At 37.0% G+C, this 27571-nt stretch overlaps 1 protein-coding gene across 7 annotated transcripts; it reads left to right on the top strand.

The window, feature by feature from the left end:
* Window positions 1-27571, top strand: ZNF518A (zinc finger protein 518A). Of its 7 annotated transcripts, XM_027528506.1 has the most exons (6): window positions 2-103; window positions 2015-2135; window positions 2563-2648; window positions 17538-17685; window positions 20760-20881; window positions 21026-27571. In XM_027528506.1, the coding sequence occupies exon 6, from the start codon at window positions 21160-21162 to the stop codon at window positions 25606-25608; it is 4449 nt and encodes a 1482-aa protein (XP_027384307.1). In that variant the 5' UTR covers window positions 2-103; window positions 2015-2135; window positions 2563-2648; window positions 17538-17685; window positions 20760-20881; window positions 21026-21159; the 3' UTR covers window positions 25609-27571. The 7 variants fall into 7 exon arrangements, with proteins under 7 accessions (XP_027384304.1, XP_027384311.1, XP_027384307.1 ...); XM_027528503.1 differs by lacking the exon at window positions 2015-2135 and having other exon boundaries at window positions 1-103; XM_027528510.1 differs by lacking the exon at window positions 2015-2135 and having other exon boundaries at window positions 1-103; window positions 2563-2692.

Raw genomic sequence — 27571 nt, 5'->3', positions numbered from 1 at the left:
CAGTAAGCGCTCCCGGTAGCGCTCCGGTCGGCTTTTCGGCAATACCCGGATGGAAGCATAATGGCCGCCATCAGGGACTCGCAGGCAATGGGGACCACGACAGGTATTCCCCGTGAGCGGGGCCGCTCAGGCCTGTTAGGATGCCGGGACTTGTAGAGAACGAGTCAGGGGGCAAAGGGCGAGTTTGTGGGGGCTACAAAGCCCCCACGAACTCGCTCGGGGCTCCGCCTCTTGTGATAGGAAGCGTCTGTTAAATAGTCCCGGCCATTCAGCGTTTCCGCCTAACTTGTCGCAAAGTTTTTCTAGAGAAGTCAGTCCTTTGACTCGGCGCTCTTGCAGCCTGCCAGAGCTAGTCTTCAGCGTTTTAGCCTGGGCTTGCTTTACGTCGGGGCTTTTCGAACTCCGCACTGTCCCCACAGTCCAGGAGCTGGAGCGGGAACGCGGCGCAGTGTGCCTCCGCGCGCCCGAGGGGTAGCAGAACCCCGGAGGAAGGGGCGGATCGGGCGCGGTGTTTGGGACGGAGCGGGGCGCGCGGCGCTCGAAGCACTTACTCGGCGCGTTCCGGGACTGGTGGAGACTGCATGGGTACCCCTCAGACTGCACCCTTCGAGCTGTAGGTTCGCAGGCCCAAGGCAGCCGGACTCGACGGCTCCCCATTGTGGGTTCAGTTTGCGGTCTTCGGAGATCTTTTTTTTTTTTTCCTTCCAGATAAGCTCACCTCTCTAGCGCGCGTTCCCTTCTCCAGAGTTGGCCAAGGGCGCTCTTCCGTGCAGACCCCAACCACACCCAGTGGCAGATGGATTTCTTTGTAACTGGCTTTCTTACTCGTAGGGTCCATTTTGAGTCTGTTCTTAACATGATGGTCCTCATTGTCAAGTAGACAGTCTTCTTAGAAGACTATGGTAATTGAAGATATATAAGGTGACTGTATATAAGGTAAATGTTATAACTCTTAAGTAGACCAATGAAGCAGATACGGTAGCTTTAAGGTTCTGAGTGCAAAAATTAAGGTTCAGTTTTTTTTTAAGGTTTAAGTTTGGGACCATTTAGTGTTTGTGAGCTATTAGCGAAAACATTCGTTGGGTATGTTTGGCTATAAAAACTTAAAAAAACTGTAGAAAAATAAATTAAGTCAATGTTTAAAGAATACATAATAATGTTGAACTTTGTACGGTTGTCACAGTGATGAAACGTGCCACCAAACTGTATATAAGGGTGAGAATTTTCTTAACTTTGAGCGTCTATGTTTTGGGCTTAGTGTACTGATAAAGTTGAATTGTTTTTCAGGCAGGAAGGGATCTGACTTCAGTGTATTCTAAAGTTTTTGTCTTCAAGTTGAACATTTAGCAACCACTTAAATTGATTCAATGAGATACCCTAACGTCTTTCAGAGTTTAACTGCAAAACAGTTGAAGTGGATTCATTATCTTTCAGCAAAACGGAATTTCCTTGAAATTCAATAAGACATTGCCTTTTATTAACATTTTCAGGGGGTTAGCATTTCACGAGGACGGTAAGCGTAGTAGACCATGTTGATTTTTGTTAAAATTCTTGTACATAAGTTCCAGATTCAGAAAATTAACAAGAGTGTGGAGAAGGAGAAAATGTAGGTATCTAACCTGTTTTGCACGTCCAAATTTTTCTTTATTGTTGCCATGGAAGTATAAATATCAGTTCAGAACGTTTTATGTCTTTTTAGGGAAGGATAAAAGGACAGCAACCAGAGTAAATATCTGCTGTGCACATTGATAATGTATGAGCTTTTTAAATGATTGAGATTTTTATCATCACACTTCAGATCCTCTCCTATCCTCTCTGGTAGCAATATGGTGTATTGTGATCCCCAAAGTGTTTATATTTTGAAACATTCCAGACGGGATATATTTTAGAATAAGTCTGCAATTTGACTTTGCTCTTTTAACTTACTTTTATTGTTTACTTTTCTGTTTGTAATTGTTCATGTTGAAGCATTGTGTGCTGTAGATCACCTAATACAACTTTTTTTTTTTTTTAGTGGTAAAAGACTTGGACCTTTCCCAGTTTCCTTCAGTTACTCTACTAAAAGTTTTTGGCAAAACACTATAAACAAAAGAAAAGAGTTAAAGTTGAAAATTTTCTTAATTATCTTATCCCAGGTGTGTAGGCTATGAGTATTTCGCTTCTGTGTGGGGTATTGACTTCACATGGTGAGCAATTTTCATGGACCTTAGAAATGAGAATTAAGAGGTAGCATTGTCATGGTAGGATATCTGGGTTGGAATCAGATCCAGATTCTAATTCTCGCTTTGTGAGTTGGGACAAGACATTTTCCCTATCGTGTAATAAATGAAGATAATGAGGTTGATTTTAAGCTCCCTTCTAAGCTTTGAGTTTTGTGACTTTTGTAAATTTATGACATGTTATCACTGAATGTCAATGATAGGTTATTTAAGTGCAGAGATTTTTTTTTTCCAAATTTATATACCTATGTTGACTATGAAGCATAATTGAATCAAAAGCTTAAGAACATTTTACTGAGTGTTTTTGCAGTCAAAATTTTTAAATTTTGGTCTTCATTTCCAGATATCATCTCTCCTTTTGATCACTGTTCCTGATTGTGGCTTTATCCAAGCATTAAATTGTGTGCCTTTTGTTCCTTGAAGAAAGAGGTATGGTGAAGATTGAAGTACTATACTATACAATCTATTAAGTAGTAAGTTAATATATTTTAATATTAGACTGAATAGAATAATTATATGAGTTAAGTTATAGTTTTGTTTTTGGCCTAAGTGTAATATACACATGGGTTTTCATGTTAATGTAAGCAAAAAAAGTAGGTTTTTTCATAGTTGAAATTTTAATATTTCACTAGAAATCTAAAGATGATTTTAACTCTTATCATCCTTCTAAATGTAAAGGTGATGTTATAGGGCTCCTGGGTAATGAATGATGGAGATAAATATGGTAGGAAGATGTTTTGAAGCTGTATAAATGGTCAGAAGAGTGTTTGTGTTTTGTTCTAGTAAGTGCGAAGTAATGCACCCAAAGAAAAATTACCTAATGTATATTTGTATTGTGATTAATGATATCTGAGTCAGAAAAGGGACACTACAGAGTTAAGGCTGGTTTCCTGGAAACAGTCATCTGAGTACCCTCTTGTGGACAAAAAGAAGGAAAAATACCTACCAACAAATCCATGGTGATGTAAGGAACGTTTTGCACTCAGTGGAAAATACCGTACCCTTGTACAAAAACATGGCTGATCTATCTGTTGAAATACAGGTGTCTCTGCTGTTTTGTATTCAGTAGGTTTTGGGATATCACAGTATCATACAGTTCCCCTCACCAGATGTATACCCATAACTCTAACTCTGGTGTAAATGATACCAGGTTATCATTTATGTTCTTTACCTGTGTCATTTCTTCTTATATGGTATTTGTTTGATCTCTTACCATTTGAGATTCTCATGGATACTGTGCTGCTCCTGAGTAGAGAAAGTAAATACTGAGTGCCAAGAGTATTCTTTACTAAGTATGAGCCGAACTACTCAGAAAAAGTAACATGATGAACAATGAGAGCTTCAAATATAATGAATAAGAGACTGCTGTATGGTGATTGACCAAAATGATTTGAATTATTTGAACTTAAAAATTGTGAACAAAATCTGACTAAAATTTTAAGATTGTGATTGGTATGATTGCTTGAAACAGATGTCAGAATATTGGAATGCAGGTTCATGACTTAAAGCTTAGGAAAATTAAGTGGGTTTCACATGGGTCTCATTTCAAGAAGTACTAATAGCTGAAAACTTATATTGGCCCTTTGGAAAGTCAAATAGTTTCAAAATAATGGTAAAGTCATCACCAATTCCTAATTAATTGCTAGTTGTTGGAGGTTATGGCTGGCAGAAGATGTGTATATGTATATATATACATATGTGTGTGTGTGTTTGTGTGTGTGTGCATGTATGTTGTTTCATCAGCTCAGTATTTCTTCATTTGGGAATCATCTATTCCCTGTTATGAGTAGTTAGTGGCTTACCTTATCAGTCCGTCTTACAACTCTGCCCAGTCATCCTTGTTGCAACAGTGATTACCTGTTACTCAAGCAGAGCCAATCAAAATCCTTAGAAATTGATGTATGAATGCTGGGAGAACGGTGATCCCTTTTCTCAAACATTGTTAATCTGGGAGGATGCTAGTGACTTTCTTTTCCCATGTATATGAGAATCCTATCTGTAGTAGATGAAAGTGAAGCCATATAGAGATGGGAGATAGATGGAGATAGAGTACTACTTTTAGTCTCAGGAACGATGGTATCAGATATGTGTGGTTTTCTTTTGATTCTGTCTGCTAGCTTGGTGTCCTTTCCAGTCCCTGGGACCAAAATTCTGCATATAAATTAATTTGAATTGGATTGTAGCAGAAAACATCCTGATGAATATATGGCCCTTAGGAATTTAGGATCTGTAACTTCAAGTTGGTCATTCATATCCATCCACAATTTGCCCTTTTCCTCTACCTTAAGAGCTATCCTTTAGTCATACATGCATGCATTCATTCACCGTACATGTATTTAGTTCTTTGTTCAACCTACAAATATTAATTGAATACATAGTAGTATGTACAAGTATGTGCGCCTGCCTGTATAGGTGAGGATTATACATACTAGACTGAGTGGATGGTGGGCTTTCTCTAATACAGCACATTTTTATGTAATAGGTTACATAGATCAACAAGCATGTGTTGAGAATAATCCATGCTGTACTTGGCTTTTTAGTAATATATAAGTATAAGAGGATGTCTTTGTCTTCAGAGTGCTTATAGTTCAGTTAAGGCATCCAGATTGATGTACGTGAAACATAACACAAACAGCTTAAAAGGATCAATGAACGCAGTTGTATGGGTTGTAAGTCTGAGTTCTGATAGAAGGTTAGTGAGGGCTGGCCCAGTCTAGGAAAGTTTTTTGAAGGAGGTATAATTTCAAATGGATTTTGACTTAAGAATTGGATTTTGATAGACATAAAGAGTAATTGAAGAACAGATGGAATGATTGAGGGCTGATCCGAGATGGGTAGGAGATTGGTTTGACAGTAACAATTTGTATTTTGGGAAAATGAGAGAGAATGGGAAATAAGGCTGGCTGTTTTAGGTAAGCCTATATATGAGGTATTTGGAAAGCCAGGCAGAAATTTCGCTTCTTTTTACTGAACTGGGGCTTTCTTTGAGTAAAATGCTTGTATTTCTTTCAGTGTGATGCCATTTTGTGATGCTAAGATATAAAATAAGTTGATTCAAGTGGGTGTACATTTATTTGTCATGGAAAAGATCTTGTTGCTAATCCATCCATCTGCCTTGAAAATTAGAAAAGTAATGAACCTGAAATGGTGTTCTTTGTTTTTATGTGCCACTAGTTTATTTCTTCTTACTGCCTCCTTTTTGAAAAATGCCCTTAGTACAGTGATGAAACACACCCCATCCCTAGAGATAAAGCTGGTTCAAAACTAATGTAGCAGTAGTTATAAAAATATTTGAAAAGAGATAAGGAGTGAAATTAATGTTTGATTACTCCAGATATTAGGAATGATGTATAGGTTAATGTGTCATTCTCATTAAATGCTGTTGTATTCTAGTATGCCAGGGTGGCCGACTTTGGCTGGAAATGACTAGGTGGTATATACTTTAGGTTTTATGGGCCATACAGTTTCTGTTGCACCTGCCAGTTGTTGTGTAACACCAAAGTAGCCATAGGCAATATGTAAATGAATGAATGTGGCTGTGTTCCAGTGAAACTTAATTTACAAAAACAGGCAGCAGGCCAGAACTGACTGTTGACTATAGTTTGCCAACCCCTGTCGTAGACTTAATGAAACATTTCATTCCACGACCTCTCACAATAACATCTACCCACCTGCTGACATCTTTTTCCTTCTCTCCAGTAACTGTAGATGAATTATCTTTATTCTTTTCTAAGTTCAACTCTCCCACTTGCTCACTGGATTACATTTCTTCTCACTTACTGAAGGAGATTACTTTGTTCTTGTTCATTGTTCAGTTGCTCAGTTGTGTCCAACTCTTTGCTACCCCATGGACTGCAGCATGCCAGGCTTCCCTGTCCGTCACCATCTCCTAAAATTTGCTCAAACTCATGTCCATCGAGTCAGTGATGCCATACAACTATCTTGTCCTCTCTGCCCTTTTCTTGCCTTCAGTCTTTCACAGTATCAGGGTCTTTTTTAATGAGTCAGCTCTTTGCATCAGGTGGCCTAAGTATTGGAGCTTGAAGGACATTGCCACTACATTTCTTTTCTTTCTCTCTTCCTTCAGTGATTTTAACAATTTTACTGGGTCATTTTTTATAAGCATGCAATCCTACTATCATTTCTTTTACCTTTAAAAAACAAACAAAAAATTCCCAGCTCCTCTGTTTCTTGGTCCTTTGTAGTAAAATTCCTTGAGTTATCTGTACTACATCTCTGCGTCTCTTAAATGCATCCCATTTTCTCTTAATACTTGTGAGCCTTTCTCTATAACTCCAGTTGAAACCATTCTAATCAGTGTCACTAGCACTCTTGGCATAAAGTCCAGCGGTCAGTTCTCAGTCTTCATCTTATTTGACAGAGTTGATCGTTATGATTCTGGAACCACTTTCTTCAGTTTGCTTTGAGGGTACCAGTCTCCTAATTTACTTTCATTCTCACTGGTCTTTTCTTTCAGTCATACCAGCTCTTCTCTTTTTCCTCTAAATGTTAGAACATCTCAAGGCTCGGGCCTTGGACTTCTCTCTTTTTTTACTTATCCTTTGGTGATTTCATCCAGTTCTACCTATAAAAATAACACACACATGCACATTATACACACACTAATAATTTCCAATTTTATCTTAGACCTAGAGCTCTGTTTTCAGTTATACATTCCATGTTTCCACTTGGATGTCAACTAGATATCTCAGATTCTGATGTCAACTAGATATCTCAGATTCTACATGGCCAACACCAAACTCTTGATATACTTTTCAAACCTACCACCCTCACACCATCTTTCCTTAGTAAATAACAACTCATTTCTTCCACTTGGTGAGGTCAGAACTTTCAGAGTTATCCTTGATATGTTTCTTTTTCTCATGGACCAAATTTAGTCTGTTAGCAAATCCTGTAGTCTCAGTCTTCAAAGTATGTTCAAAATCTGACCATTGCATCATTGTCTTTACTAAGTTACCGTCTCTTACCTGGGTAATTGTAGTCTAATAATCTCCAAAGTGATCTCCTTGCTTCTGTTTTTGTGTGTATGCTAAGTCGCTTCAGTCACGTCCAACTCCATGTGACAAGTCACATGTAACTCCATGTGACTGTAGCCTGCCAGGCTCCTCTGTCCATGAGATTCTCCAGGCCAGAGTACTGGAGTGGGTTGCCATTTCCTCTCCAAGGGATCTTCCCGACCCAGGGATCGAACCTGCTTCTCTTACGTCTATCTGCCTTGGCAGGCAAGTTCTTTACCAGTAGAGCTACCTGAGAAGCATCTGTTTTTAACCTCCTTCTCAAATACCATGTTCTTAACATAGCAGCCAGAGTGATCTTTTAAAAAAACAACTTAGCTCATGTTACTTCTCTACCCACAATGCTCCAGCAGCTGTCTTCATTGTTTCGTTGACCTCATCTTCCTCTGGTTGCTTTCCCGATGGTGCTTTCTGTTCCCGTGGTACTGACTGTCTTGTTGCTATTCCCCGAATGTGTTAGGCATGCTGCACACTCAGGATGTTGACACTTACTCTTTCTTTTTTAGAATGCTGTCTGCTTCAACTCCTTAAGATCTTAGCTCAAATAAGACCTTTTCAAGTGAGGTCTCCCTGACTTTGTATTTAAAATTGGAATTCTCTGGTTCCGCCTCTCCTTCCCTGCTTTATTTTTCTCCACAGCACTTGTCACCTTTGACTGTATTATATGATTTACCTACATTGTTTATTATCTAAATAATCAGAGTGTTAGCTCCATGACGGGAGGGATTTTTGTCTGTTTTTCCATTCACTGCTGTATTCCCAGTGTTTAGAACAAAGACTGGCACATATTTGGTGCTAGCTGCAAGCCCAGCACTGTACAAGATGCTGGCCATATGGCCAAAAACCTGATAGATATAGTCCATATACTTATGTAGCACTTATTCCAGTGGTAGAGACAGATGGGAAATAAATTGACAAATACATAAAATATTTCCAGAGGGGAAAATGTTATAGAAAAATAAATATGAGGGGGTAAAATAGAAAACAGTTTTTTTGTTTGTTTGAGGAAGGAATGGCTTATAGGTTGAGGAAAGCCTCTCTGAGATGATGACATTTGAACTGCCTAAAAAATAAGAGGAATCTAGTCATTTGAGGAATGGAAGAGAGACTGTTTTAAGCAGGGAGTAGCAGGTGCAGAGAAAGGCCTGAGATAAGAAAGATGGGAGAGAAGTATTTGAGAAACTGAGAGACTCTATATATGGTGGCTTGTACTGTGTGCTTAGTCGCTCAGTCATGTCCAACTCTTTGTGAATCCATGGAGTGTAAGCCGCCAGGCTCCTGTCCATGAGAATTCTCCAGGCAAGGATACTGGAGTGGCTTGCCATGCCCTCCTCCAGGGGATCTTCCCAATCCAGGGATTGAACCCAGGTCTCCCGCATTGCAGGTGGATTCTTTACCATCTGAGCCACCAGGGAAGCCCTGGAGTATATTTACAGATGGGGAGAGTGGTGTGAGATGAAGTTGAAGACAGAGGTCCAGGACCGTATATCACTGTTCCTTGCAGGCCTTGGCCAAGAGATTGTATTTTACTTGCTAAGTTCTTTGGGAAGCCCCTAAGGAATTTTAAGCGGAGAACACCGTGATCTGTTTTATATTAAGATGACTTTTGCTCCATTGTGGAGAATAGATTCAGAGAAGGCTGATGGGCAAGGGGCAAGCATGAATGCCAGTTAGGAAGACTATCATTTTAATCCAAGTTAGAGATGACAGTGGGCTAAGATGATGCCAGTGGGGATGGAGAGAAGAAAATAATAAGCAAATTAGAATTTGTTAGGTCCCTGTGTACCCAGTCTTCTTGGGTTTTGTGAGGGATAAATATGAAATAGAACTTGTCTTTAAGAAGCTTATAAATTTTCTTGGGACGTAAAACTTGTAAAAGGAAATGATGTAACTCTAAAACAGTTGGCAGTAAAATGATGCACAGTGGCTGTCCTTTAAATGGATATTCAGAGAAGGGAGAGATCGGTGTATGTTGCAGAAGATTTCATGTCTGTGTAGAAAGTAGAATTAGAAAAAAAGTTTGACCAGAGTTGAGTGAAGAGGCAGAGAAGGGGATGACAAGCCTGGTGAAAGGAAACAGTATGAACATAAAGGAAAGTGGATATGTAGGGGAGCAGAAAGCATCATGTATATTGGCTGTGTGTGTATTCAGTGAGCAGTTGTAGTTTCAGAGAGTAATAAGAAGTAAGATTCATCTGAACCAGGAACTGCTTCTGTGTTTTAATTTTTATTTTAAACTCCTTCATTGTATACCAGTGTCACCAGCCTACCTTAGTGGTATGTGGCTCATATGTACACTAGCATTTTTAGTATTTCTGTATCTGTACTTGATCACATTTGTATACTTAACCTTTTTTTCCCCCTCTTTTTTTGTGTTTAAGATGGTCATTAGGCCACAATGATTTGAAGGGAACCAACTTCAATATAAATTTCTACAAAATTTAATCTTTTACTTTTTCAAAATATGATAGGCATTAGCTTCTGGGGTAAACTTTTGAAAAACTTTAAACAGCTACAAAAAGAGTAAGCCCAAAATGTTCTAAGTCATGAAAAATAGCTGTTATTTTGAAGACACTAAAATAGATCCTGCTTTGAAAATAAAAGTTTTAGTTTTTTTGTGTGTTCTTTACGTTTTTCAGTAAGCTCTTCCTGCTGCATGCTCTTGGTTTTATCTCTAGTTGCATATTTATATGACCATTCTGCACTCGGTTATCTCTGCAGAAAAAAAATTCAATTAAGTCAAGAAATACAATAGTTTTAAAAAATAATGACTAGTTTTCCTAACTGTAATGTGACAAGTTACAGAGCTACATGCTGAGTCACAAATAGGGTCAGTTAAACTCAAGAGGTTTTTAGTTCTTTGTTTAATGTTTAAGCAACTGGAATGTTGTAAGTAGCACATAGATTCTTCCTTTTTGATACGTTTACACTAAAACTGAACACTGTAGAATGTCTTTGCTTTTTAATCTGTTGTAGAAAATAAAACTCTCTAGGAATTGTTCTTTTTATTCACTCTAAGTCTTTATCCTTGGCATTTTACTTTGGGAATCATCTTTTTAAAAGTTTCTCTGTACCTACTGTGTGATTCCTAAGGTATGCTAACACTGCCAGTTCTCTGGTTCCTCTCTTTATTTGGATTGTCACTTAGTTCTCTTAGCTTTCTCCCTTCTGTTTTTACTCTCTTCCTCGAATATATCTTGCTTTCTGTTTTCTAGTAGCATTCTATACTATTTCTAAAATACTGCTTCTGTAACTCTGCTCATGAACTGACAAGAATGGCTCCTTGTTACCTTTCAAGTTCAGATTTGTCCTCTACGGTCCTCTTAATTAACCTCCCATTTTCTCTGTAATCTAGATTTTACAGTTCTTGCAGTGTTTCCTTTTTGTTTTTCTGAACTTGATAACCTTTGCTCCTTTCTTACATGTTTAAGCCCTGCTACTCTCTAAAAGATTGTTATAAAATCTACCTTTCTGTGAAGTAGATACAGTCAACATTGATCTGTTAACTTCAAGTCTTAAGAACCTTTGGTTACAAGTAATACCTAGTAGCTTAAGTCAGTTTACACTAGTGTCAGCTGAAAAGTGAGAGTGAAAGTCGCTCAGTCGTGTCTGACTCTTTCCAACCCCATGGACCCATGGAATTCTCCAGGCCAGGATACTAGAGTGGGTAGCTGTTCCCTTCTCCAGGGGATCTTCCCAACCCAGGGATCGAACCCAGGTCTCCTGCGTTGCCGGTGGAGCCACAAAGGAAGTTGTGGCTTTACCAGTTGAGCCACAAGGGAAGCCCATCAGCTGAATAGGGGGAATGATATTGGGTTTGACCAAAATTATTTGTTCAGGTTTTTCCAGAACATCTTACCGAAAAACCCAGGTGAACTTGTTGGCCAACCCAATATTGAAGGTGAAAGTGAAGTCGTGAAGTTGTGTCCGACTCTTTGCGACCCCATGGAATGTAGCCTACCAGGATCCTCAGTCCATGGGATTTTCCAGGCAAGAAAACTGGAGTGGGTTGCCATTTCCTTGTCCAGGGGATCTTCCCGACCCAGGGGTCGAACCTGGGTCTCCCACATTGTAGGCAGACGCTTTACAGTCTGAGTTACCAGGGAAGCCCATTTCCTAGAATTCAAGGGCAGGAATATGGGCTGCTGCTGCTAAGTCGCTTCAGTCGTGTCCGACCCTGTGCGACGCCATGGATGGCAGCCCACCAGGCTTCCCCCGTCCCTGGGATTCTCCAGGCAAGAACACTGGAATGGGTTGCCATTTCCTTCTCCAATACATGAAAGTGAAAAGTGAAAGTGAAGTCGCTCAGTTGTGTCCAACTCTTAGGGACCCCATGGACTGCAGCCCACCAGGCTCCTCCATCTATGGGGTTTTCCAAGCAAAAGAGTACTAGAGTGGGGTGGGAATATGGGCAGGTCTCAGTAAAAACTTGTAGTGATATTACTCCCTAGGTTTTAGTCAAGGTTCTTAGGAGATCTGATGATTACTTTCCTGTTGTTTTGGTTTGTTTTGTTTTTTGTTTTGTTTTATCTTGTTTTGCTTTGCTCTGCTGTCATTCCTTAAAAAGTTTTTTTTAATCTGTTATTAGCTTAAAGGGTATCTTTACTATAGACTTGTTTGTTTACAAACATGTACTCATAGAATCTTTCCTTCTGATGTAAAAATGAGGATTTCCCTGTTAATTTAAAAATATATTAAATGCCTTAATCTGCAACTTCCTTTTTTGAAAACTAAAAAAATTTCACAAGTCAATTCAATACATACACCTCATTCTTTATGTTGTTTTCATGTGGATATTCCATAATTTACTTAATAATTTTCTTATTCATGGGCATTTAAGTGCTTAAGGTATGTATTTAAGGTACATATCTATATGTTTTGCTTTTATTTCTGTAGGATAGATTGTTAAAAGTAACTTTTCTGGGGGAGTATATTTTAAAAATGTGAAGGAAGTTGATTTTTTTCAAGGAAAACATAAACTGCCAAAAGTGATTTAAGCAGTAGAAAACTCAAAGATCCCAGAAACCATAGAAGAACTTGCAAAGATTATAATGTCTAAAATTTAAAGATGTCCCAGGCCCATATGGTATATTTGCACAGTCTGTGTAATTTTAAAGAGTGGGCATGTCTCATGTTTATTGAACTATTCCAGAGCAGATGAAATGATGGAAGGTATCCTCACTGATTTTACAAATTCTCCATACCAAATCAAAACTTAATGAGAGGACTAAAAAAGAAAATAAAAATAGATAAAATTTTGTCAGATTAAAACCAGTGCTTTATTAAAGAATAATATACTTAACTAATACAAAACAGTTCAACATTATACTTGATATTTATTTTTTTGTACAGTATATAGAAAAAAAATCAAATTTAGATTGATGTTATAATTTTTATTCTTTTAACAGTATACCTAGATCAGGAATCATATTATTAACTAAATACCACTTGTTTTCTATATAAAATACATAAAACTTTTTTGTATAACAACAGTGCATATATAACTGCTATTTTGGTGGTGCCAGCTCCCTTTACTTACTTTTTAGATAACTTTATGGCTTTCAAATTAATTGTTAAAAGAAATTTCATAGCATGAATTTATGAAGAACAGTAACATCTGATAGCATAGTTCTTCATTATCTGAGTATTACATTTGCCATTAGCTTTGTAACTGTTAACAGTCTTTTCTGAAGGGATGTGATTGGGTACTTCTGTGTTGATAAGAGGAGTACGTTGAATATACCTGTTTTGTTTTAACTTCTTGTCCACCTTTAGTGTCAACATTCAGTTTTTTTATTGGTGTCAAGCTTATTGTTTTGAGTTTGTTCAAGAAAAACAGTTTGTTTACCTCAGACTCACTTGCTTTGAGAATTCCAAAAGTTTCATGGATTCATGCTGCTTTTTCTTAAAGTTTCATAATAGTGTGGTCTTGGAATTATTCTTGTTACATCCAAATGTTAGGCTATTTGCTTGTGCTATGATAAGGAAGTATGCCAGTGTGGAGGCCATAGTAATCCAAGGACATTTTAAGAAACACTGACCCAAGGATAACCAGTGATCACTATAAACACATTCTATGTATATATTCTTGACTACTAAGAGTGTTTAGGGCTCCATGTGTCTGTTTATTCATCTGTTCTCTACCATCTATTAACAGTTGAACAAAGTAAATCCTGATATGGCTACTGTTTTGATTTTTTTTTTTCACTTAATGTGTCTTCCCTATTACTAAGCGTGGGTTTACAGTGTTGTTTTATAAATTGAAGAATATTCCATTGAATAGAAATACCATTATTTATTTATTGGTAGGCTTTTAATTATTTTTAATGTTGTGATTTTGTAAACAGTGCTCCCATGAACATCTGATTATTACTTTTAGGATAGATTTCTAGGGGTGAATCAGAAGTTAAAGTACTTTCTCCCCAGGCATATATGTAGATGTAGATATATTGTGTTTATATTATTTTATGAAATTATAATGTTTATAATAAATACATATATTTTACAAACTGTTTTTATGAAAGTTGTCAGATTATTCCTATTGTTAGTATCTCATAGTATATCACTTACCGGAAAATAAAATTTTAAAAAGAAAGCATACAAACAAGTTCAAATTTTTATTGTTGGATTCAACAGACAAACTTAACCTTGTAAAATTGCTGTTTTAGTTTCTAAATGCTTAATCTCAGTTTCTGTACAAATATTGTAATGGACTGGTGGCAAATGGCTCATGTATTATCAGCAGACCGCATCTTTAGTAGCAGTGTTTTAGCCCTGTTTTAACTGGGGCATGGCATGGGGTTTGTGTCTCATATGTATATGGTCATTTAATCCTCTAGCTTTTGGTGTGGTGCCCACTTACTCAGCTGTGCTGGTATCCTGTATATCAGAAATTCTGTTTTACTTTTCCACAGAGAATACCTGTGACTTCTGTGGTGGGGGAATAGCAGTAACCTAGCATGATGGAGGAGGAAGGCAATGGCACCCCACTCCAGTGCTCTTGCCTGGAAAATCCCATGGGCAGAGGAGCCTGGTAGGCTCCAGTCCATGGGGTCCAGAAGAGTCAGACACGACTGAGCGACTTCACTTTCACTTTTCACTTTCATGCATTGGAGAAGGAAATGGCAACCCACTCCAGTATTCTTGCCTGGAGAATCCCAGGGACAGAGGAGCCTAGTGGGCTGCCGTCTGTGGGATCACACAGAGTCGGACACGACTGAAGCGACTTAGCAGCAGCAGCAGCAGCATGATGGAGTGGGGAAGAGAATCTTAGCATCCAACCAAAACTCAACCAGCTTCTCCAAATTTCTGTTTTAGCCTCCTCTTCCTCTTTTCTTCCCATCTCAGAGTTACTTGGTGCTTGCCAGTTCCTAAGTCTTTTGGAGATTCAGAGTATAAAATGGGTTAGTTCTTAGCTTCCCCGGCCCCCCCCCCGCCCCCCCCCCCCCCGTCTGCCTGATTGTGTCAGGTCATTTACTATCTACTTATCTGCTTTCCAATATCTAGAATTTTGTTATTGTCACTTCTTCTGTTTCCCATTGTAATTTTTTAAGGGCTTCTTATATATTTGTTATTTTTCTTAACTGTACTTACCAAAAAATTATACTTCTCTTTTGTAGATGTTACAGTTGACAGATACTTCTTCTATATCATATTATTTATTTATAGTCATTTTTCTGACTAAAATTTGATTTTTGCTGAAGTATTAGTATTTACTTAAAACTTCTTTCTAGAAAAAGTATATATGTAGTGTATTCTCTGAATATTCCGATATCTAAAATTGTGTTTTTCTCCCATATGTGACAGTTTTCCTGGGTATAGAATTAATTCTTGAGTTAATTATTTTCTCTTGAACTCTAAAACTGTTATTTCATTGTCTTCTAGCATTTAGAATTGTGAGTAAAATATCTGATTAATATTGTTGTCTGCTTTAAGTTGGTGTTGGGAATATCTTTTTAGATAACTTTCTGTCCACCTTTTTTTGGTAAAATTTCATTTTTACCTTTTAAACTGAAACATTTTACTAGAATAAGTTTAGATATTGAGTTTTATTTTCTTATACACTAATAATATTGCCTGGCATTTGGGGAGCCTTTGATTTTGAAAATTCAAGGCTTTAAAAAAAACAAGAAGAAAGCAATAACTCAATGTAATTTTTTCCTATTGTTTTCAAAACCATTATTTCTCCCCCATCTACTTTGTTCCTTTTCCTGGCAGTATTTTTGTTGTTGTTGTGCTGTTTTTTTCCCCTCAGTATCCTAGCTCAGGTCTTACTGAGATTGCCAATCATTACTTGATTTTTTTGGTAAATCTTTCTCCTTTTTCCTGCAGTAACTTTTAACTGTAATTATGTTTCTCATGCTGGATGAGAGAATGGGTGAGGTTTCTCTGAGTGTTTCAATTATTTTCCCTTTTTTGAGCTGCTGCATCCAGTGATTTTCTGCCAGCTATCTTTTTAGATGGCACTGGGAGCTGAGATGTATTGTTGGAGAATAAACCAAGATTTTCTTAGTGTTTTTGGTTAGACAGAGTCAGGAAAGTTAACATAATTTTTTCTGACAGCTTAGAGATACTAATTGACTTACATGTAGGAAGAGCACTGATTCAAATGTATTCTTTTTAATGGCTGAGTAGGCACTGGCGACCCACTCCAGTACTCTTGCCTGGAAAATCCCATGGACGGAGGAGCCTGGTGGGCTGCAGTCCATGGGGTCGCTAAGAGTCGGACACGACTGAGCAACTTCACTTTCACTTTTCACTTTCATGCACTGGAGAAGGAAATGGCAACCCACTCCAATGTTCTTGCCTGGAGAATCCCAGGGACGGGGGAGTCTGGTGGGCTGCCGTCTATGGGGTCGCACAGAGTCGGACACGACTGACGTGACTTAGCAGCAATACTCCATTGTGTATATGTACCACAGCTTTCTTATCCATTCATCTGCTGATGGACATCTAGGTTGCTTCCATGTCCTGGCTATTATAAACAGTGCTGTGATGAACATTGGGGTACACGTGTCTTTCAATTCTGGTTTCCTCAGTGTGTATGCCCAGCAGTGGGATTGCTGGGTCATATGGCAGTTCTATTTCCAGTTTTTTAAGGAATCTCCACACTGTTCTCCATAGTAGCTGTACTAGTTTGCATTCCCACCAACAGTGTAAGAGGGTTCCCTTTTCTCTACATCCTCTCCAGCATTTATTGTTTGTAGACTTTTGGGTCGCAGCCATTCTGACTGGCGTGAAATGGTACTTCGTTGTGGTTTTGATTTGCATTTCTCTGATAATGAGATGTTGAGCATTTTTTCATGTGTTTGTTAGCCATCTGTATGTCGTCTTTGGAGAAATGTCTGTTTAGTTCTTTGGCCCATTTTTTGATTGGGTCGTTTATTTTTCTGGAATTGAGCTGCAGGAGTTGCTTGTATATTTTTGAGATTAATTCTTTTTCAGTTGCTTCATTTGCTATTATTTTCTCCCATTCTGAAGGCTTTCTTTTCACCTTGCTTATAGTTTCTTTTGTTGTGCAGAAGCTTTTAATTTTAATTAGATCCCATTTGTTTATTTTTGCTTTTATTTCCAATATTCTAGGAGGTGAGTCATAGAGGATCCTGCTGTGATGTATGTCGGAGAGTGTTTTGCCTATGTTCTCCTCTAGGAGTTTTATAGTTTCTGGTCTTATGTTTAGATCTTTAATCCATTTTGAGTTTATTTTTGTGTATGGTGTTACAAAGTGTTGTAGTTTCATTCTTTTACAAGTGGTTGACCAGTTTTCCCAGCATGACTTGCTAACGCATATATATGGAATTTAGAAAGATGGTAATGATAACCCTGTATGTGAGACAGCAAAAGAGACAGATGTATAGAACAGTTTTTGGGACTCTGTGGGAGAGGCAGGGGGGGATGATTTGGGAGAATGGCATTAAAACATGTATAATATCATATAAGAAACGAATTGCCAGTCCAGGTTTGATGCAGGATACAGGAAGCTTGGGGCTGGTGCACTGGGATGACCCAGAGGGGTGGTATAGGGAGGGAGGTGGGAGGGGGGTTCAGGATGGGGAACACGTGTACACCCGTGGCGGATGCATGTTGATGTATGGCAAAACCAATACAACATTGTAAAGTAAAAAAATAATAATGATAACAATAAAAAAATAAAAAAACCTTGAAAACTGAAAAAAAAAAAAAAAAAGGAAGAGCAGCAGTCCTAAACAGAACAAGATGGTCATGGGTTTAGGAAGATGTATTTTTATTCAGAAATGATGCCTCTTTACATCTCTCCTGACAGCTGGTGCTAGCAACTCTCAATTCCGTCTCGTCTCTGGACCCAGCTCAAAGCTCTGGATTTGTTCTCTTCCCATACCTGAGCTGGAGCCTTCTGTCACCCGAAAGTGCTTCATGCAGTCTTCCTCTCAAGCCTTCACTTCTCTCCCAAGGTATGTATAGGAGAAGGAGTGGCTGGAATCAGTACTTCTCTACTTAGAACATGATGGACACTTACTGCATATTGGTTGAATGAATGTCCTTCATTCAACCAGGGAAGTGTGCTTCCTCTTTGAAAGTATTGCTTTAAAAGGGTTGCTATTTCAGCATTTGTTTTCACTTTTCTCTCTCTGGACCTTAACCTTCCAAACACCTTGTGGCATCTCTATGGAATATATTTTAGATTCTTGACATATTATAGAACCTTTAAAATTACATTTTTTAGTTTATATTTCAGTGAGCAGCTGGGAGAGGAAGACCATCAAATGGCTTGAGTTGCCATCTTGATGCAGCAAACACTCTGGGTTACTTTTTAAAAAGGGCCAGTCATACTTTAAACAAATAGTATTATTTTAAGGCTTGAGAAGATGTTGGTTGTGTTATGAGATAATAATACATATATAGAAGGCGGTAATTTAAATAAGGGATTTAAAGTCAGTAGTCCTTGTTGGTAAGATAGAGAGTGGTCTGTAGTGAAAAGAGTATTAGCTAATAGGTTGAAAGATTAAAATTTCTTTCCTTTTTAAAAAAATGGAACACATTTTTTCCCCATAGGTGGCAATCCTTATAAAATTTGGTACCAGATGTCGTGTTTGATTGCCTTCACAGAAAACAGGTTGAACATAGTTGAAGATTTGACAAAAGAGATTCTCCAAACTTAAAATTTGAGGGCAAATAAACCCCAAGATACGTAAAATACTAATCTCTTTTGGTGCTATATTATACATGTCATATATTAAATATAAAAAATAATCACATTCAACATTAATTTATTAGCAGTTATCAGACTTAAGTAAAAGCTAAATGAATTTCTTAGTAAGGTGGTTCCTTTTTTCAGTGTTGTTTTGTCTGTGTGGAAAGGACTTGCACTCTAATGGATGAACTGTGTGGCATCTCTTTTGGCTGCCGTGTATCCTATTTATTTTCTGCTTTAAAATTTTTCTGTTTTATTGCTGGATGGTCAACTCTGAATAAGCCAAGTATTAACATAAGTATATGCCCCACCTCATCCTTTAGATTACAAGCTGCAGTTAAGGGTGGCAACCATGTTTTTGGGATCTCTCAGTAGCACTCATCAAAATGTATCATATTTATAATAGATTTTTTTTAGTATTAGTTGATTGAATTATTTAAGTCATATACTTGTTGTCGTCCTTTGGGATATGTGTTTTCATGAGAAAAATTTAAAATTATATAGGTATTTTGAAATGAAGTTGATGATCTTTAGAAATTTTATCAAAATGTGTGGTTTTTAGCATTACGTACACATTTTTGGACATGTAACATATACTATAAGAAGCAATTTGCCTTTTGTAATGAAACCTGTGATACAGACTCCTCTGGATTATATATAGAAATAGAAAAGCCTGGGTATCGATAGTCTGGAATGACCACAATATGATATTCTGGCAAATGTGGAAGACTTATTACTCAATGTGTTTAAGAAGTTTCACATATTTGAGCCCCATGCTCAGAGTCTGGTGTAGTGAAAACACCATAGTTGATTATGATGCTTGTCACTGTTGAGAATGTGACACTCTGTAGAGAATTTTCTTAGTTGTTGTGAAGTATCCACCAGGTTATCACTGAACTTTTTTCTAGTCCTTTATTATTTTTCTCACTTTTGAAGAAAAAGTTTTACATTTAGCTTTAAATAATATAGTAAAAGTTTCACATTTTTTTTTTTACTGTATTAGGAATAGTATGTAAAAATAAATTTCAGTAAACTCAAACGCTTCTAATGAATTCATTTTCAGGTTAGCATATATATATATATTTTTTTTTTTTTCAATACTGAAGGTGTTTTTTTAGACACAACCAAATTTTTAAGTTTGAGAAATACTCAAAGGGCCTCTTAATAGTAATGTAATGTAACTTTTAATTATAGTCCCTCAGTGAAGGATTTTTGAAACAGTGAAGTTCCTAGTTACTTAGATTAATTGGAATTTAGAGGTGAGACCTTTGGATAGACATTGTGGATGAAGCTTACTGTGATTTATACTTTAGTTTTTTAGCTTATCTAATTATTAGTCATATACATATTTAAGAACATGAAAGTAAGAAAATATAATTCTTGTAATACACCATTTGATATTTTTGCTACCGAACCTTTGGTGCTCAGATTCCATTCTCAGCAATATATTGTCTATCTATTTGTTTATTTTTTGGCTGTGTCATGCAACATACGGGATCCTAGTTCCCTGACAAGGGGTTGAACCCACACCCTCTACATCCAAAGGTTGGAGTTTTAACCACTGAACCACTGAACATCTTTTTAATTCTACAGTTTTTTTGTCCTCTGCACCTTGTCATAATGTCTCACACATGGTAAGTACATACAGTAATGGTGGTAGCTACAGTTTATATGGTACCTTACAGGATGCTGTTACATAGGTAGGGGTAATTTTCTTCTTCTTTTTTTCATTTTATAGGTGAAGAAACTAAAACACAGAAATTGAGATTTGCTTAGAGTAACACAAACCAGTAATTTTTTAAATTAATGGAGGCAGATGGTAATGAGTACATTCTAAAATGCCAAGGACTTTCCTTGCTGCCATCTGCCTTAGTTCTAGGGATAAAAAAAGAAAAAGCCAAAATGGTAGGGAACCAGAAAGGTAGTAAGTAGATTTAGGAGTACCCCAGGGAAATGTACTCCTCCTTTTAATTTCTACTTTTTTTAAACCAGTTAGCCATGATAACTTGAGAGAGTAGATAATGTCTTTTTGTTATTGTTGTTGTTAGATGAGTGAAACTTTTATTTTAAACATAAATTATCCCTGAGGCACTAGGGAAGTAGAAAATCTAGAGAGAAGTCTTTTAATTCTCACAAGGTAAAAGCTATGGGTCAACTAAGTAACTGAGAAAGTTAATGGTATATGTGTATAATTGGAACCACGTGTGTAAGTGGGACTTAAGTTTATAGGGCTCTCTTATTGAGATTTTAAAAATCTTGTTTAAAAACTATAGTGTCAAGTTAATATAAAATCTTAGAGCTTAAAGATGTTTATCCAATTGTGGTTTTCTTTAGATGAGAAAACTGAGGTGCAGAGAAGTCAAACCTTGCCCAGTGTCACAGAGCAGAGCCGAAAGTAAAGCTTGTATTTCCTGAGGTCCAGATTAGTGTTATTTCTACTTCAGACTTACTTTTTGGTAAGCTACTTTTAAATTACTTAACAGGTCTTTTATATCTTTTATTTGTTTGATCAGCATTCTTGCTTTGTGTCAAAATGAACTTTAAAATGAATTTTACTGATACTTCTGTGATGAAAATTTCAGTTCTTTGTTTAATTTTAGGTGAGTTAATGTGGGGAAAATCCTGGTATTCTGAAGATGTTGCGGCACAGTATTGTTTCCTGTTCAAATTACAAGTAACTTCAAGAATTTTCAGGAAGAAAAGAATTGAGATTGTTTTGTTTTATTTTTAAATCATGCCATCTGAACAGAAACATCTATTTTTTGATGAAAAACAAAATACTTTAAAAAAAGATTATGATGTGAAAAATGAGGTAGTTGATAGTCTGAGATCAAAAATTTCAGAACCAAAATTTCAGAACCAACTTAAACCAAACATTTCAGAAAGTAGTTTTCATTATGGATTAAAAAATGTGAAAATTGTTTTGCCGAAGATACATATTCCAAATGAAGTCCTATTGAAACATGAAGTTGACAAATACAGAAAATTATTTCAACACAAGCCACAGACTGCAAGAAAATCTATCAATGTAAAGACTGTAAGCTCTGTAGAAGAGTGTATGTTGCTTCATCAATCTGAGAGAGTTGACGAAGGTATAAAAATGTCTGCAAAAATACTCAATTTCAGTTGTTTAAAGTGCCGAGATAGCACCCGGTATAGCCCAAATGATTTGCAGAAACACTTTCAAATGTGGCACCATGGTGAATTACCTTCCTATCCTTGTGAGATGTGCAGTTTTTCAGCAAATGACTTCCAGGTATTTAAACAACACAGACGAACTCATAGAATCACTTTAGTAAAATGTGACATTTGTAACAATGAGAATTTATATACTTTATTAGACTTAACAAAGCATTTTTCATCCACACATTGTGTAAATGGTACTTTTCAGTGTGAAAAGTGTGAGTTCTCCACCCAGGATGTTGGCACATTTGTTCAGCATATCCATAGACACAACGAAATCCTTTATAAATGTGGTAAATGCCATTATATATGTTTAACCAAAGGAGAGCTTCAGAAGCACCTTTATATTCATTCTGGTACATTTCCCTTCACTTGTCAATATTGTAGCTATGGTGCTACCAGGAGAGAGCACCTTGTAAGACATGTTATAACTTTGCACAAAGAACATTTATATGCGAAAGAAAAACTGGAAAAGGACAAATATGAAAAAAGGATGGCGAAGTCTTCGGCAGGACTTAAACTAATACTGAAAAGATACAAGATAGGTGCATCAAGGAAGACATTCTGGAGACGCAAGAAAGTCAACAATGCAAGTGACAGAAGTATAGAAAAAAATACTCAAGTGCTTAAAAAAGTGAACAGAACACAGGCTACATCTGAAGACCCAGGCCATCTTGTTCAGGAACATGTAAATGAAGAAAAGCATGAAAGACTATACTGTGAGAATAATGATAAACCTGCTGAGTCAGAGTTGGGAAAACCAACTCTTGTGTCCACTGGACAATGTAATGGAGCTCAAGAGGGATCAAATTCTACTTCAGGTTTCTTGAAGACTGCTGTACAAGGACCTACAGTGTTAATGGTAAAAAACAACAGAATAACAATTCCTGCTAACTACAGTGCTAAGTTTATGGGCTTCAAGATGGTGGATGGAAAACAGCATATTGTAATAAAACTGTTGCCTACCACTAAACCGAATCCATGTGTACCAGGCTCACAGTCAGGTGCTGCAAGGGACAGTACAGCAGTTTTGCAGCCCCAGACTTTGGATGCCACTGCATTTTTAACAGGAGTACCAGCTGAGTTAAATGACACAGTTTGCATGAAAGCAGCTCCTCCATTTTCATCTTCATCTCCTGTACTTTCAGGGAAGGTAATTTCAGAAAAAGAAATGGCTTTGCTCTCTCAGACAAGTAATATTATTCCAGCAGTGGATGATGAAAAAGGTGTATCTCCTTCACCAGTAGAGTCAGACTTGATTACAGCATCAGTGAATTTGACCACAAAAGTAGAAACAAGAGATAATGTTGACTTATGGGGCAGTCATATTACTCAATGTCACCCTGAGGTGTTAGGTACTACAGTTAAAAGTCCAGATAAAGTCAGCTGTACTGCCAAACCAAATTCATACAACAGTGGAGATATGCATAATTATTGCATTAATTATATCAACTCTGAGTTACCTGTTGAATCTTCCAGTCAAGGATCATTACCTTTTCATAATTACTCAAAAGTGAATAATTCTAATAAACGTCGTAGGTTTTCAGGAACAGCAATGTGTGAAAACCCTCAAAGAGAATCTTCATCCAGCAAGACAGTTTTAAGTGAGTCAGTTTTATCACCAGTGAAGAAGGAGAGCTCAAACCCAGATAGCCGGTTAGCATCTATTAGTCTTTTAAATAGTAAAGATGGAACTTTAAAAACACAAGCTGAAATCGAAGAACAGTGTGTTTTAGAAAAAGGACAGAACATTGATGGACAAAACCTATACACTAATGAAAATAAAAGTTCAGAGAGCATGACTGAAAAGCCTAAATGGGATGGCATTTCTAATGTTGAGTCACCTATGATGCCTAGGATCACATCTGTTTTCTCACTCCAGAGCCAGCAGGCATCAGAACTTCTGCCACCTGAACTAAACCAGTTACTTCTAGATGTATTAAAAGCAAAACCTGATGTGAAACAAGACTCTAGTAACATTCCAGATAAAGATGTTCCGCTTCAGTGTGCCCAGTCTTTTCAGGAACATGGGGGAGAAAACAAAATAGTTGAATCTTCAAAAGACTTGAAAGTACAAGGCCTTTTCCCGATTCCATCTGGTAGTATGGGGACTAGTAGGCCTACAGATGATCTGAATTTAAACTGTAGTGGAAAAGAAAAGCAACTGCTGTCACAGGATGTGAGAGATTCAAAGACCCCTAGAAGTTTCGGTTTTGGCACATTGCCTAAGACTCAGTCAGATGCAATAATTACACAGCAGCTCGTCAAAGACAAACTACGAGCCACAACACATTCTTTCTATGTGCATAATCCACTAAATTCAGAACCAAGAAAGGCTGTATTTGTTCAGACTCCAAAATGCTTTTTGGTACCCATGCACTTTACTAATAAGCCTAGATTCCATGTTTCAAGAAGACCGTTGGTTAATACACAAGGTATCCCTGCTCCTCTCCTTTTAAACAAGAAACCGGGGATGATTTTAACATTTAATAATGGGAAACTTGAAGGTGTTTCTGCTGTCAAAACTGAGAGTGCTCAAGCTTGTGGAACTACAACTAAGGAACCTTGCAGAGCACCTTTCTTAAAAGTAGAACAAAACAGTAATTGTCTGACCCCTGCACTTTGTTCCAGCATTGGCAGCTGTGTGAGCATGAAAAGTAGCCCAGAAAATACTTTGTCATTTAAAGGCCCTTATATTATTAAAACGCCAGCAAATTCTTCAGTGAAAGCTGTTCCTACTCATATAATACCTGAGCATCAGGGCACTAAGTTGAATATCTCCGATTCAGTAAAACCACAGAACAAGATTTTTCCAAAACCACCTCTTTATACCTTTTTGCCTGATGGCAAACAAGCTGTTTTTTTAAAGTGTGTGATGCCAAATAAGACTGAGCTGCTTAAACCTAAATTAGTCCAAAATAGTACTTGCTTGAAAAATATACAGCCAAAGAAACCTGAAGGAACACCACAAAAAATATTGCTGAAAATTTTTAACCCTGTTTTAAATGTGACTGCTGCTAGTAATCTGTCAGTAAGCAACACTGGATCCTCATTGCAGAAAGACAGTGTACCATCTAACCAGACTACAGGACAGCAGAAAGAGCCAGAATCTTCTAGAGATGCCTTACCCTTCTTACTAGATGATATGATGCCAGCAAACGAAATTGTGATAACTTCTACTGCAACATGCCCAGAATCTTCTGAGGAGCCAATATGTATCACCGACCATTCAGAGGCCAGGGTATTAAGGTGTAAAACAAATTGTACAATTGAGAGAAACTTCAATAAGAAAAACACTTCGAAAAGAAAAGTTTCAAGAATAAAAAATCATGTAAGAAGTCAAGATTCTGAAACTGCTTTTGTATCTAGAAGCAGAAACTGTAAACGCAAGTGTAGAGATAGTTACCAAGAACCTCCAAGAAAAAAAGCCTTACACAGAAAGTGTAAAGAAAAAGCAAAGCCTGAAAGTATCCCTGAATCATTTGAATTCAACAGACCTAGGCTTTCAAAAGATACAGTCAGAACTCTGCGGCTTTTCCCCTTTAGTTCCAAACAGCTTGTGAAATGTCCTAGGAGAAACCAACCAGTTGTAGTTTTGAATCATCCTGATGCAGATTCCCCAGAAGTAGTAAATGTAATGAAAACTGTTGCTAAATTTAATGGACGCGTTCTTAAGGTTTCATTGTCGAAGAGAACTATCGATGCTTTACTGAAACCCGTTTGTTGTAACCCTTCTGAAACAACTTACGACGATTTTCCTAAGAGGCACAAAACATTTAAACCTGTTAGTTCTGTGAAGGAAAGATTTGTGCTAAAGTTAACTCTCAAAAAGACAAGCAAAAACAATTACCAGATTGTGAAAACTACCTCTGAAAATACTCTGAAGGCTAAATTTAACTGTTGGTTTTGCGGTAGAGTATTTGACAATCAGGATGCTTGGGCTGGTCATGGACAGAGGCATTTAATGGAAGCTACTCGTGATTGGAACATGTTAGAATAATTACCAAGGAAAAGTAAAATTACCTTAGAAGAAAATAGTGAGTTGGGTTACTCCATGCAGACATTTTTTACTTCAATATAGCACCAAAATTAAACATTTAAAAGTTAGCTGTATTTCATGGATGAGCAAAAGTTTCAGTGTTGCATTTGAAAATGCACATTAGTTGCATCACTGCACATTAGTTTTGAAAGAAACTAATCACAGATTTACCTTGATTTAATTTTTTTAAATATGTGTTTTTGGGAAGTTAAGGCTAAAGAAAAGTATGGTGAAACAGTTTTCCCAGTTTAGTGACTGTTAGTAAAGAGAGTAGCAGCTGACAGCCCCATTCCCTCTCTTCCACTAGCCTTATGAATCTTGATAACTATAGCTCCTCTGAAAAGGTTGAGAGCTCTTTCACTATGCAACCGAAGGAGTTCCTCGTCATTCATGAAGATACTCTAAGAGAGCTTAGGTAAAGAACTTACTCTCCTGCAAGATGTAGTTCTTTTGAAGGTAACTAGGCTCCGTTGAGAGTACATTTAACTCACTACAATTACACCTCATATGATGCTTGGTAAAAGTTTTTGATGAGTAGGTCTTTTTTCCTTGTAAGCTGTCTCGCACGTCATTGAGTGGAACACCTTTCCAAGGAGATTTTCTTTTTCTAAATGGCGCTCGTGTTGCAGTAGATGGGCAGTCTTGAGAGAATAATTAACCTCTATTCATCTAGTTTGAAGTTCATTTAAAGAACTTGAATATTTTTCTGAATTTGATTATACTCACTTTTGGCATTCCTTTGATTTAAGTTGTTTGTCCCATCATAAACCAAGTGGCCAATTTTTTTCTTAGTTGCCATCCCTTTAAAAAGTGAAACGTAGAAGCACTTCCAAGGGAATGGCTTTTCTCAAAAATTAAAAATTACTCCTCAGAAACAATATTTTGAAGCAAGATTAACAAAGTAAATCATACTTTTGTGTTTATTATTAGTGTCTGAATATGTCCAATTGGGACAAACCATTTTTTGTTAGCAACGTTTCAGTATGACTGACAACCCAAAGCAGATTATGTACTGGTTGTTTGCAGTTGGAAATGAAGAAGCATTAATAGTGGACTCAGTGACAATGCATAAAACTTCAGGACAGATTCTGAAGGGATATGCCCAACAGGTAGAATTTTAAAAAGGAATGTTTTCATGACAACAGAATCATTGATTTAAACTTCTCACTTTGTAAGTTTGGGTCAAATTTTGTTGGATCATTGGATAATGGGGTTCTTGTATTAAAAAATTACTATATAATTTTTGTTACATTGTTACTACAAGTGTTATGATGTTTTTCATTGATTGAATGGAAACTTCAGGGCTTCTCTTCTGTATATAACAAAGAATTTAAACCTGTACATATTTTTGTACCTTTCAGTTATGTAAATTTTGCACAGAAAGTTTTTGAGATAAAAAGTTTATTTTCTTTCAATTTAGTTCTGTGCATGCACTAATAAAACTCATTGTTTAATTTAAAAGGAGTATATAAGACTTTACCCATGTTATTTTGGGGGGTTTTATTTCAGATGTATAATTTTTTTTTTATATAAATTCAGTTTTCAGGGATTGAACACTATTGTTAGCAAGTGCCTAAAAGATGTGAAACAGTTTACATACGTCAACTGTAACATTAGGTCCCAAATGGGCCTTTTTCCCCAATAGTTTTATTTTAAAGAAAGCCATACATAGACGCTTCAAGCTATCTTGCTATGCACATTATACATGTACTGTTTTTGTGCAGTTTGTCTACTTTCTTAGAAGTGAAGTATTTTTTGTATAAAACCTGTTACAATTGTGTTTCTTAAATTGAGCCTAAGAATGGAGTTGGTTGGAAATATACAATATATATTAATAATGTGTATGGTGTTTAAAGACTGGTAAGCATTGTTAATTTCTGTAACAAACGTTTTTTCCATTAAATTTATCTTAAGTTTGTGTTTA

This window comes from Bos indicus x Bos taurus, chromosome 26, assembly GCF_003369695.1.
Source record: "Bos indicus x Bos taurus breed Angus x Brahman F1 hybrid chromosome 26, Bos_hybrid_MaternalHap_v2.0, whole genome shotgun sequence".
NCBI lineage: Eukaryota > Metazoa > Chordata > Mammalia > Artiodactyla > Bovidae > Bos > Bos indicus x Bos taurus.
The sequence above is the reverse complement of the archived record's forward strand: the minus strand, read 5'-3'. Positions and strand labels throughout refer to the sequence as shown.